At 49.5% G+C, this 12915-nt stretch overlaps 1 protein-coding gene across 7 annotated transcripts in view; it reads right to left on the reverse strand.

The window, feature by feature from the left end:
- The window catches only part of LOC135895879 (ensconsin-like), a 438594-nt gene that overhangs the window by 43567 nt on the left and 382112 nt on the right, over positions 1–12915 (reverse strand). For all 7 annotated transcript variants that reach the window (XM_065424085.2, XM_070538082.1, XM_065424088.2 and 4 more), the window contains exon 5: positions 1425–1472. In XM_065424085.2, the coding sequence (XP_065280157.1) occupies positions 1425–1472 (48 nt within the window). The remainder of the gene's footprint in view (positions 1–1424; positions 1473–12915) is intronic.

Here is a 12915-nt window from a genome sequence, read left to right on the forward strand (position 1 = left end):
TGGTGGGATTCTCTTCGCCCTGGTACTCTTCTTGGTAGCTTTCGACCTGGTCTCTGCCGTAGCATTTGACCCGGACTTCCTCGAGTAGCTGTTCGTCCGTGCCCGTGTACTGGTGCACCAGCCTCTGAATCGATTTGCCGCTTTCTGATTTGTTCTTGCTCGGGTCCATGAGGGACTTGAGGATCTGCCACGTCCTGGCCGTGCTGAGGGTGCCGTTCAGCGCGTTGCTGAATTGCTGCCATCCTTGCCTAGCCAGCTGCGTTGCATACTCCTCCGCTTGTTTAGTTATTTCGGCTATTTTAATCTTTAGCTTCCTATTGAACTTCTGTCTTTTCCAATGCTTGGTGAGGCCGCGTCTCGCCTCCCATAGCTTGAGGAGCCGCTTGTCCACCTCCGGAGTTTGTTCGGTTCTATCCACCTCTTTAGTATAGAGTTCTTGGATCTGTCTGAGTTGCTGGCTCCACTCCTCCGCAGATACAATGTCGCCCTTGATCTGCTTGCAGTGTGCTCTGAAGGCGTCCCAGTCCGTTAGGCGGACCTTGCCTATTTTCCGCTTGATATTGTTTGCGGTTGTGCTGATCCTTATTATGTGGTGGTCGCTTCCAAGGTTCTCGAGCAGGTTCTCCCATTCTGCTTGTCTGGCGCCCCTTACGAAGGTTAAGTCAGGGCACGTGTCTGAACTGACGCTGTTCCCCTGTCTAGTTGGGTGGTGTTCGTCGGTTAGCAATTCGCACTCTGCCTGTTCTGCTGCAGCGCAAATGCCACGTCCCTTCTTGTCGTCTTTATTGTAGCCCCACCTCGGGCTCTTGGCGTTGAAATCACCTGCTATTACTAGGGTGTTGTTCCCCGCGAACTTTTTCGCCTCCGTAAAGAGCCTAATAAAGTCCCCATCTTTCTGTCTGGGCGGGCTGTATAGGTTTATAATATAAGTGCTTTTAGATCGTGCTTTCTTTTTGGGGATTATCTCCGTGATCACGTGTTCGATCCGGGTGTCCTTTATTTCGTTATGTGCTATGGCTACTACTTGTTTGCTAATGAGAGTTGCCGTACGGCCATTTTCCTGACACGTGTAGCCCCTAAGCGTAGGGGTGCAGTTTGTTTCCTGTAGCATAATTACGTCTGGTGGGGTTCCTCTGGCATAGATGAATTGCTGCAGGAGGCCTTGTTTTTGCCTGTACCCCTTGCAGTTCCACTGCCACATCTCTAATTGTTGGAGGCGTTCTGCCATGATGGGTTACCATTATTTGCGTTGGGGGTTTCTGTGCCGAACCTGCGTTCGTTAAGTAATCTGTCTCTAGCATCATTGGTTATTCTCTGTGTGTTTTGGCTCTTGCCGATCGGCTCGTTCATTTTGTTTGGACGCCCTGCACAACGCTTCATTCGCCAGTGGTAGCAAGCTATTGCGAAAGCTTAACGCAACTTACAGCTCTCGATGATCAGACTCCACCTGTGCCCTTGCATTCTGAAGCATCCTGCATTATAGAAATGTGGAGACAAAACAAAAGGTACTGGTTATAAGTGACATCTCGTGTTTGGAACAGCAAAATTCTTCAGTGATCATGACATAAATCACTGCACTACGTAATTGACATTAGCCTGGGAGCTCCCTTTCAGAGAAACGCCGAAGGAGTGCAAGCAGAATTGTCGAAGCCGAAAATTGGCTCACGTACATCAGCAGTTGTTCCAATGCTAAACAGCGGAGTGCTTGGTTATCGTGAAACCTAGCGAAAGGCAAGAAGCGCGCAGCTGTATGGCGTACTGCATGAGAAACCGGTCACGAACACTACAGGTGGCACGTCGCAGTTGGTCGTATATGTTGGCGGCGCTCTTTCGTTTTTCTTTGTTGCACAAAAAGCACGCACTTCACTATTGGCACTTGAAAAACTTGATATAGCATGCTGCTGATCGCGTGCAAAAAAAGTTGTATTGGTGTTCACCAAGTACACATCTGATGGAAGGTGAGAGCTTAGGACCTGCTTATAAAGCTGCTATAAATGACTTCTTTCTTTATTTCCTTTTCTTCCTTTCATTTTTTCGTTCTTTCTTTCTTTTTGTTCACGCACGTTGCGCTGAGCCAGTGGTTTCCCCCGCGACTGTGTCCAATATGTAAAATATAAGGCTTTAAGTGAGATTAAAGAATTATTTGTAGTAATTTACCTCTCCTAAGTTAATGACTGTTATTAACTCGGTGGTGCTGAGTAGCAGAGAATAATTAAAACGACGCGAAGGTAGACATAGTCTTTTTCTGTGAGGCTACAACACAATATAGCGTAGGTAGGAAAGAAATACTGGACACTTAATTGGTCGTCATTTGCTGCCCCTTCGTAAAATTGGCTGCTTTCACCATTATATATTACCCTTTCAGTGAGCCAGTGCTGACACATCGGTGCAATAGCAGTCACCGGTATTTTATTATGGTAACCATCCCTCAGATAAGGACATAGAAAACTTTACGAGAAAGGCCATGCACCTGTTTCTTTTATTATCACGTGGCTTCTGCTACCCGTTAACAAGATCAACCGCCGTGCAAGCCTTGCTCCTAAAATCAATTATTCGAAAGCCTGTACAGTCAACTGCCCTTAATTCGACCCTTGCGGGGCCGACAGATTAAGTCGAACTATCCAAAAGGTCGAATCAACGAATATGACGAAATGACCAAGTTTAAATCGTTTTTTTTATGGCTTGAGGAAGTCTCTAACATTGTGAAAGAAAAAATGTAGGCCGCCCAAACATATTGTCGCGATGCAAAAGAGGACGTGCAGAATAGAGACGATCACGAAGAAGTGTTGTTGTTGCTGAGACGCTTCGGCCGCCGTGCTCTAATGTCAGCTGGGAAGCCAGGCGGATGGGTGGCGCGGTCTGGCTCAGATCGCAACAGTGAGCTCTCGGGGTTTTGGCTAAGTGTCGGGCGGATTTAGTCAGTTTTGTAGGTACCAAGCAGTGTGTTAAGATAAAAATATTGTCTGATGTGGAGATGTGGAGATAGTTCCGTAAATGTCGAAAAATCCTCCAGGGGACGGCCCGGGGCGATCTCCGCCTTGGTCGGCCTCCCTACTGCCTGATCAAATGCCTCTGAAGCTTTGTTTCCTAACGGGGTGTGCAGCATTCTTGTGGCGCTGGTGCCTTTGCATAGAGGAGCCATCCGGCTCAACAGCCCAAAGGCAGCGCAGGCAGAACTTCAGGCAGCAACGAATCATTACTTGCACATCACTGATGCACGACAGTTTGGCAGAGGTGGGATTGTTCGCCCTTCGCCAGACCGGGCGTGTGTGTACGACATACTTAAGTGCTCGTCATTTGGGTCAATGCAAGTGAGTGCCTTCATTCCCCCGCATCTTGCCTGCACTAAAGGAATAGTTCGTGGTGTATAATCCACTTTAAGCCTGGTGGAGACTCTAGAAAAGCTCTCCGCGGCTGGGTAATTGCTGTTTACCGGTGCAACAGAATGGTGCACAATACACGTGTCCCTACTCAGTCAGTAAGCGCCACGTTTGCAGGTAATTTCTTGCCCTGCCGATATGAAAGTCTGGCCTCTAATATTCAGAGTGGACGCGCTTGCCTCGCGTCCATTACAATGTCGCAGTTGTTGGCGCAATGGTCATATCATGGGTGGTTGTAAATCCAGCTTTCGTTGCGTCTGCGGCGGGAGCCATTCCGCTAGCGATTTCTCGGCCAAGTCGGACTCTTGCTGCCTCTGTGGTGGAGCTCACAAGGTTGATTGCTCAAACTGCCTTGCTAGAACTCAAGAAGTCCAAATAATGGACGTTATGGACAAAAGGCGCTGCTCACGCCAAGAGGCCATTGCGGCGGTAAAGGAAGCCCATGGTTATGCGAGTATGACAGCACGACACCAGGCTGTCGTTGATGGAAGCCTGTCAGATGTAATTGCACAAGGTAATGAAACGTCTATGGCTGAAATTATGGAGCGCATTGTAGAAAGCGTCACGGAATGCTTTAATGCACTGGTATCCTCAAAGTTAGAACAATTATTACCGACTGCTACTGCTCTGCCATCAAGCTCTGACATGAATGCTTCTTTAACCCACTCTCAGAAAGATGGGGCAATTGCGTCCACAACCCATATAAAGCAAGTCAGGCCTGTTCCAGGTTCCTCAAACAAGGTCACTACTAGCCCAGAAAAGTCTGATTATCAAGATACCTCAAACATGGAAATTGACGTGAGGGCACAGAAAAGGAATTGTCACAGAAAAGGAGGAACCTTTGAAGCCATCACTTCACATTCACTTAATAAATCTAAAGAAATCCTCCCTGACGTCAAGCCGAAATGTAATATTTTGGAGGAGGCTTTGGTTTTGCGGTGCTCTCATCACTGGAATGTGGAAGCTGCAGTGGAACTGCAGATCAATATTCTCTGCTTCTACTGATTTAAACGTTCTATCTTCTCAAGTTCTTTCTCCTTTTATTCCCTTTACCCCTTTCCTCAGCACAGGGTAGCCAGCCGGTACTTACACTGGCTAACCTCCCTGTCTTTCCTCTCCTTTGTCGCCTCCTCCTCCTTCTCAAGTTTCTCCAGATATAATTTTACTGCAAGAAACTTGGTTATCCCCATAAAAAGTGTCTTCTCTGCGCAATTTTAGGTCCTTTCGCCTAGATCGCCCGTATAGAGGTGGGGGACTGTAAATTATGGTCTCAAGAAAGTTTCGCCACAGGGCAAATATATCATTCCAGCTGATGTCTGCAGAATGTGAAATTCTAGCAGTAGAAATTACTCTCCCTGGCAGTCAATGTACACTTTAATGTATGTACACTTTATCTTGTCAATGTACACTTTATCTCCGATGTGCAGGATACACGCTCACTAGACTCGGCTTTGGCAAAATGCGGTAAAGGTATAGTTTTGGCTGGTGACTTCAGCTCTCATCATGTATCATGGAGATCCAGGACAGACCAGTGCGGAAAGCGTCTATGGGACCGGGCAATAACAAATAAGTTTTCGTTTCAAAATTTGTGTTCAGTTACATTTCTTCGCGGACAGTTAAGATCTGTGCTGGATCTTACATTATCGGGTCCAGGTCTTTCCACATGCGCACGGGAAACGTTGAATGTTGGGACAACCAGCGATCGTTTTCCAGTTGTGTTTGAAGTGGTAGTTCTTCAGTCCACCGTGGAGGTTCGAATCCACTCTTTTGTGGATTACCATACATTTAAATATGCTTGCAGACCACTTTCAAATCAATTGAAAGTTCTCCATTGAAAGCTGAGGATATTTGCTCAATCATAGATACGTCGCGCGAAGACTGCTTCTACAAATCGGTGGAATGACGATTGCTCGCGGGACTACAAGCGACTTAAAGCTGCATGAAAACAAATCATGCATAACTGGTCTCCGAAAAACTGGAGCAACTATAAATTTATTGCTGGAACATTTAAAAGAACGGTATCTAAGGAAAATACGATTACAATGTCCGAAATTTCAAATTTGTGATAATATGTGGTACGCGGGAGTGAGAAACATAAACATATGAAAGTAGTGTGCCATGCGGGGGCTAAGAGGACACTGACTCTTGGGAGTCAGTGTCCTCATCATCATCCAGTGGATCATCATCATCCACACCGATTTGGGAGCGTCGACATTGGCGCCTCGAAAAGCGTGGCCCAAGAGAGTGTGACCCATGGCTTGAGGAGTGTGCGAGGTTCGGCGTTCGAGGGAAAAAGAGCTTCCTCGGTGGGCGTCCGGCCCATAGGAGCTATCGCCGCCCGCGTCACTATGCAGAACCAGAATCAACGCTGTCACCCGCTGAGAGGCTACCTCGCCCAGTTCTTCCGCTGGGCAACTGGTCCAGGAGGGCTGGCGGTCCTGAACCTGGGTGAACGAGCGTTCGGGTGAGCGGCCACAGGGCTACCCCGCCAGCTGTGGACGTGACCCGATGGCTGCTGCTGTGGACTCCCGAGCGAAACCCCACCGGCGAGAAACCGGGCACGCGGATGCTCCAGTATATCGACTGTGGTGCAGGGCCACCTGAGTTCCGCGAGGCAGTCCGACCTCGCTGGCCCACCCTGCTGGCCGACATCGGTTCCATGACGTCCCAGACATGACGACACATGTTTTCGCCTGAACTGTAGGCCGATTACACTTGATCAGTACATATATATAGCTGCATGTCGTCTAGAAGGTATTTCGGGAACTGTCGCGTTTGTGTGCCGTTTTTAATGTGTTTAGTTTGTCAATGCAAGTCTGATGTGTGTTTGTGTTTTTGCGTGCTGCTTCTGCCTCTTTCTGGGGTGATCCTGCACCCAATAACATCACGAACTGGCGAGCCTGCCAGGATTCACTCGTAAATACAGTGAAAGAGGACAGTTTCACTTGAGCGCAGACACGCATTAGTAGACGGCACCATGGATTTAGAGAAACTCGTCGCCATAGAACTCCAACTAGGATTGTCAGGCGCAGAACTTCGCAGATGGATTGAAGTGGAACAGGCCAAAGTAAAGGCATACAGAGCTGCGGAGCGAGAGGCAATCTATGAAACTGACGAGAGGCAGCGCGAGATCCTTCAGCTAAAGCTGCAGCTTCTGGAAGGAGCTCGGAATGTGCCGGCAGCGGCTTCTGAAATTTTCATTGCGCCCAGCACTTATTCGTCATCCATCAATCCACAGAAGTTACTTCCTTCGTTCGACGAGAAACGCGATGACTTGCAGGCCTATTTACAGCGGTTAGAGCCCGTAGCAACAGGGCAGACCTGGCCGCAGGAAAAATGGACTCTTACTGGGAGCATGTGTCTGACTGGAGAAGCTTTAACTGTGATCGGTCGGATGACTGCTGCCGATTCATTAGATTACCCGAAGGTAAAGAAAGCTTGACTGCAGAGGTTCCAATTCACGGGTCAAGGTTACCAAGAGAAGTTTCGGAAAGCACGAGCAGTAGAGGGCGAAACTGGAAGAGAGTTACCAGCAAGGATTTCAGCCTATTTTGATAATTGGATTGAGATGGCTAACGTGCCAAAAACATATGAAGGCCTAGGCAATCATATGACCTCTGAACAGTTTCTGTGCTATTGTGAACCAAAGCTAGTCATTTTCTTGAGGGAGCGAGAGTACAATCGCTAGCTTGGCGGATCGCTTTCTTGAAGCGCAGAACTTGACAAACTTTGGAAAAGGTGCTGCTAACACAAATTATTCCTGTGTATAAACTTTGAAGCTCCCAGGAAATCGCAACTAATGTGCATCCTCTGTCAGCGGTTTGAACATTTGGCTCCTGACTGGCGTAACCAGCCTAAGCATATGCTACAGTGTAAGTTGTGTGACGAAACGGCACATACACCTGAAAATTGCCGAAATCAGTACGGGGACAGGAAACCGAGTTCTTCGTGTGCACTAACCGAATATCAACCAGTTCGGACTCGTGCAGAAAAAGCACCAAAACGTCCAGGAAAGAAAACTCATCGATCAAGAGTCAGCGACGACGAGAACCCTGGGAATGCTGTAACTTTCCTCATTGACGGCTTGCCAGTGGTTGAAGGCCAACGCCTAGGACGAAGTGTTTGTGTATTATGAGACACCGGTTGTAATACCGCATTTGTCAGACGACAACTCCCTCCAGAGGTGTATATGATAAGAAAAACGAGCAACGTTGTTCTTCTGGACGGCTCAACAAGCTACCTGCCTGAAGCTGGGTAAGCGTAGAGACACTCATAATTTACCGCTGTATATCCGACCTATAGAGTTCGGCTGCGTGTTATTCTCCTGCGCCTCTGCTTACAAGCTATGTCGGCTAGTTTTGCAGGAGCGGGAAGAGCTCCGGTTATGGCTGGGGCTACCAAAGTTTGTAGCCAGTACTGTGTTCTACAAGAAAGCACGATTACCCTTCCTTGAAATGAGATTTGAAATAATCACCGTTCAAACATTTATAAGGCTCTATGAATCTCCACTAAGGAAGTCCCAGTCCATTTTCATCAAGCAACGAGCCCAATTTTTTTGGAGTGAGATGGCCTCGGTTTCACACACCACAAGTGATTATATCACAATATTTAATGATTCCGTTAGATGTAACTATAAATGATGTGTTCACGGTAGACAGCATCTCAAATTTATTGGTTATTAATTAAGACTTACACCCAAATAATGCAAAGCAGCTTCCCTCGCATATTCTTAACGGCTTACTCCAGGATCACTTGAATCAGCTCCACGCTAACGTAATTATGGCAACAGATGTCTCGCAGAGTATCTGTCTTCAGTCTGTATCCAGTCTTCACTTCCATATACCTAGCCTAATTCCTAGCTGTTGTCCTAGCTTTGCGTAAGCTACAATCTTCCAGGACAACTGCGCTAATAATCACAGATTCTTTCTCGCTGTGCACCTCACATGCTGCTCCCGGCGGTTCGCATCGAGGGCATCATCATCATCATGATCATGTTCTAGTGTCAGCTGGGCGCTGTAGCATTCGACTTGCATAAGCATCATTCGTGCTTGTCTCCGCCTCGCAACATTTTGGTGGACGTGCGAAGTACCAACACGAAGCTCTGCAGCCATCGCCGCTTGAGCCCCGTCACGATGATCAACAGCCAAAGTGCCACAAGGACCGACCACCCACTTCCAGTGCCGCAGACTCTGACCGCCGTCGTGTTGTCCCAGCCGCATGACCCAGGAACCTTCAATGGCATCGATGGTACGGACGTTGAAGAGTGGATTTCTTGGTGTGAGCGTGTAAGCGAAAATAATCGGTGGGACCCAACGGTAATGCTAGAGAATGTGATTATCTACCTCCGAGACACTGCGCTAGCATGGTACGATACCCACGATCACAACATAACCAGTTGGGAAGTCTGTAAGCAAAAGCTTCTAGTCCTCTTGGTAAAGCCGTTTGGCCGTCAGCTGGCAGCGAAGAAGGAGCTATTGACCCGTGCCCAAACGTCAACAAAATCTTACGTGGCATATATTCCAGATGTCCTCGCGCTCTGTCCTATAGCTGACAAAGGCATGAACGAGCCTGACAAGATTGGCCACATGAAGGGCATAGCATATGATACATTCAACCTGCTTATCTGCAAGAACTGTGACTCGGTAGACGCGATCATCAAAGAGTGCCGCAATTTAGAACTGACGAAGAGCCGCATTACGCAGCAGTTCAACAGGCTACCAGATACAGCTTCGACGTCTTCGTGTAACAGCCACGTGGACCTTCTTTGTCGCGACAAGAAAATTTGTAGCAGTTAATTCGTCCCGAGCCCGAAGTCATGTCTCCCGCCGTTCCTCGTCAGCATTCCCCAGACAGCGCATGTTCCGTACCGCTCATACAGGCCGTTTCAGACAAGAGATGCAAAATTTAGGCCTCCTGTCTCTCTGCCTCATTCGTGATTCCACTCTCAGTCAGGACCGGCACCGCCCACCTACTACTTCCCCGTTTCCAGCTGTTCCAACTCGCCATCATAACCTGACCGACTGGAGAACACTGCACATAGGCCGATTTCTTTCAATTGTTCCCGTGTTGGACATATCACTCGTCATTGCTGCAGTCATTGGTCATCGCCTCTAGATGAAGCTTCCCGTCCGACAGTCCGGATCAAAGTGCTCCCCGTTTCTCCGTGCATCTTTCATCTACGAATACCGACAACGTACCTACGACCTTCTGAACCAGCCGGTCACCATCACCCATATGTCGTCGGTCTCGTTCGCCGCAGGCCCGCCGCTATTCTTCGCCCGCTTCGTTCCACAGGAAAGCTAGTCCGTGCAGCTCCCGGAGGTAACGGTGCATCAACGACCCGGCCTGCAAATCATCTGATCAGATTGTCAACCCATGGAAGTATATTAGACGTTGAGGTGGATAGAGTCCCAGTGTAGTCCCTCGTCGACACCGGTGCGCGGATGTCTGTAATGAATGCCACCCTTCACAAGAGTCACGAAGGTCCTCACTGCTGCCGTACCGTGCACAGTACGCGTTGCTGACGGCAATACGCCACCGGTCGTCGGCATGTGTACAGCACGAGTGAGGATTGCCGGCCGTCAAACCACAGCCTTATTTATAGTGCTAGGGCGCTGTCCGCATGACCTGATTTTGGGGCTGGATTTTCTTTTGAGCCGATCTGCCCTGACAGAATGCGCTACAGGTGTCGTGCAGCTGGACCTTCCTTCTGACAGCTGCTTGCTGATGCACATCGTCCGTCTTTGTGTTCTGCCGAATTCGCATGGTTGCCGCCTCAAGCCACTACTACTATACCTTTCAACGCTCGGCCACATCTTCCTGATGGCGACTGAAGCACCTCTCCGCTTGTCGACGTTATTTCTACAGCATGGCGTCGCGCTCCCAGGTGCCGTTGTCACCATTGTCGGTAAGTGTACTTAGATTCCCGTTCTCAAATTTGGGTCTGTTGCACATGTCCTTTCAGGTGACATGACAGAGATCCGCCTGACACCTGTGCGCGAGTACAAGATATCTCCGCTTGCGCCCACTATATCTGCCTCTGTCGGCCCTATCGTCGCGTGTTCAGGTTAGGATTCGTCACCCCACCGCGACGTCGACAAAGTGATCGCTAGCGACCTCTCTCCAGCTCAAGCTGAAGAGATTGGGCGGATTTTGTATAGTTACCGCGATATTTTCTTATTCCGTTGACCATCGCTTGGCTAGGCAGCCGTTGTCGCTCATCGGATTCACACCGATGACGCAAGTGCCGGCTATCGCCGCCTCTACCGCATGTCTGCAGCAGAGCGCAGCATCACTCAAAGCGAAGTCACGAAGATGCTGAAGAAGAACATCACCGAGCCTTCCGTTAACCCGTGGGCCTCACCAGTAGTTCTGGTCACGTGGTTCTTGTCAACAAGAAAGACAACACCTGGATATGCTGTGTTGATTATCGGCATCTGAACAAGATCACCAAGAACGATGTGTAAGCATTGCCTCCTATCGATGATGGACCTAATTGTCTACACGGGGCAAAATATTTTTTCATCGGTTGACCTCCGCTCGGGCTTCTGTCAGGTCGCTGTTGATGAAAAGGATCGCGACAAGACAGCCTTTGTTACGCCTGATGGACTTTTTCAATTCAGAGTCATGCCTTTCGGGCTTTGCAATGCCCCAGAGACGTTTGGGAGAATGATGGACGCACTTCTTCAAGGCTTGAAGTGGACCATCTGTCCGTGTTATCTCGATGAGGTAATCGTTCTTGCTCCAACCTTTCAAACCCACTTTGAGCGTCTCGCGACTGTCCTTGCAGTGTTTCGCGCGGCGAAACTTCAGCTCAACTCATCAAAGTGTCACTCGGTCGTCGTGAAATAACCGTTCTCGGGCACCTTGTGAGCGCCAACGGAATTGAACCTGGCACGGCCAGCGTTCGAGCCGTGCAAGACTTCTTGTGCCGTGCTCAGTTAAGGACATGCGCGGCGTCATAGGCTTATGTTCGTACTTTCGTCGCTTTGTTCAAAATTTTGCTGACATTGCGCGCCCTCTCACGGAGCATTTAAAGAACGACGTCGCTTTCACGTGAGGACAGCGGCAGGCCGAAGCCTTCGCAGCACTCATCAGACTCTTGACAAGCTCCCCAGTTTTAGCCCATTTTGACCCTTTAGCGCCCACTGAAATCTCTACGTATGCTAGTGGTCACGGTATTGGCGCTGTTCTTGTCCAGATTCAGCGTGGTCAAGAGTGCGTTACCGTTTGCGCAAGCAGTTTTCTGTCCGCGGCCGAGCACAACTATTCTATCACGGCGCGAGAGTACCTATCGCTGGTTTGGGCGATAGCGAAGTTTCACCCATATCTATTTGATCACCATTTCCACGTAATTACCGACCAGCACGCGCTCTGCGGGCTCTCCTCGTTGAAGGACCCTCAGGGCGTCTTGGCAGTCTGGCATCGCGCTCGCAAGGGTAGAAGCTTTCTTTGTAATGCACAAATCCGGCCGTTTACAATCAGGGCGCCGACTGCATGTCCCGCCACCCTGTTGACCCACCGGAAGCCACAGACCTCGAATACGACACCATCGTTATGTCCTTCTCGGGCTTCCTCAGCACTGCAGATGACCAGTGCCGTCATCCCTTTTCGCGAACCATCATAAATCGGTTAAGCTCGCCAACTCCTGATCTTTGCCTGCGTCTCTTCTGTGTGCCCGGCGGAGTCCTGCACAAACGCAACTTGCGCCCTATTAGTGTTGACCAACTGCTAGCCGTACCAGGGCACCTTCAACGCACTGTGCTTCCTCGATGCACCGACCGCTGGGCATCTTGGTGTCACTCGCATCTATGACCGAGTCCGGCGCCGTTTTTTCTGGCCCGACCTCTACCTCTCTGTGCGCCGCTATGTGATTGCTTACGACCTGTGCCAACGCCGGAAGCGCAATTCCATGGCTCCAGCTGGGCTTTTACAACCCATCGATATTCCCACAGAGCCTTTCTTTCGCGTAGGACTCGACCTACTAGGCCCTTTCCCTTTCTCAACTAAGGGCAACAAATGGGTTGCGCTTTCAGCCGATTACGCCACGCGCTTCGCCATTACAGGATCTCTGCCTACAAGTTGTGCCACTAGCGTCGCGAATTTCCTCCTACGCAACGCCATCCTGCACCACGGTGCTCCACGTCTGCTCCTCACGGATCGCGGACTTTATTCTCGGATTCTTTTCAAAGGTAATCGATGATATCCTCCGCCTATGCTCTACTCAGCATCAAATAGCCGCTGCTTACCATCCACAGACTAACGGTCTCACAGAGGGACTGAACAGAACGCTTACCGACATGCTAGCTATGTACGTCTCTCCAGACCACCAGGGCCGGATCATCGCTTTGCCCTATGTCACCTTCGAGTACAATTCGTCCCATCCGATGACACTGCACGTTGCTCACCGTTTTATCTACAGTTTCGCCGTGATCCCGTTTTGCCCCTGGACACTGTACTTCCACAAGTCACACAGTCGTACACCGCTTATGCCCGCGATACAACTTCTGCGGCAACGCAGGCCCGTAAGCTTACC

This window comes from Dermacentor albipictus, chromosome 4, assembly GCF_038994185.2.
Source record: "Dermacentor albipictus isolate Rhodes 1998 colony chromosome 4, USDA_Dalb.pri_finalv2, whole genome shotgun sequence".
Classification (NCBI taxonomy): Eukaryota; Metazoa; Arthropoda; class Arachnida; order Ixodida; family Ixodidae; genus Dermacentor; species Dermacentor albipictus.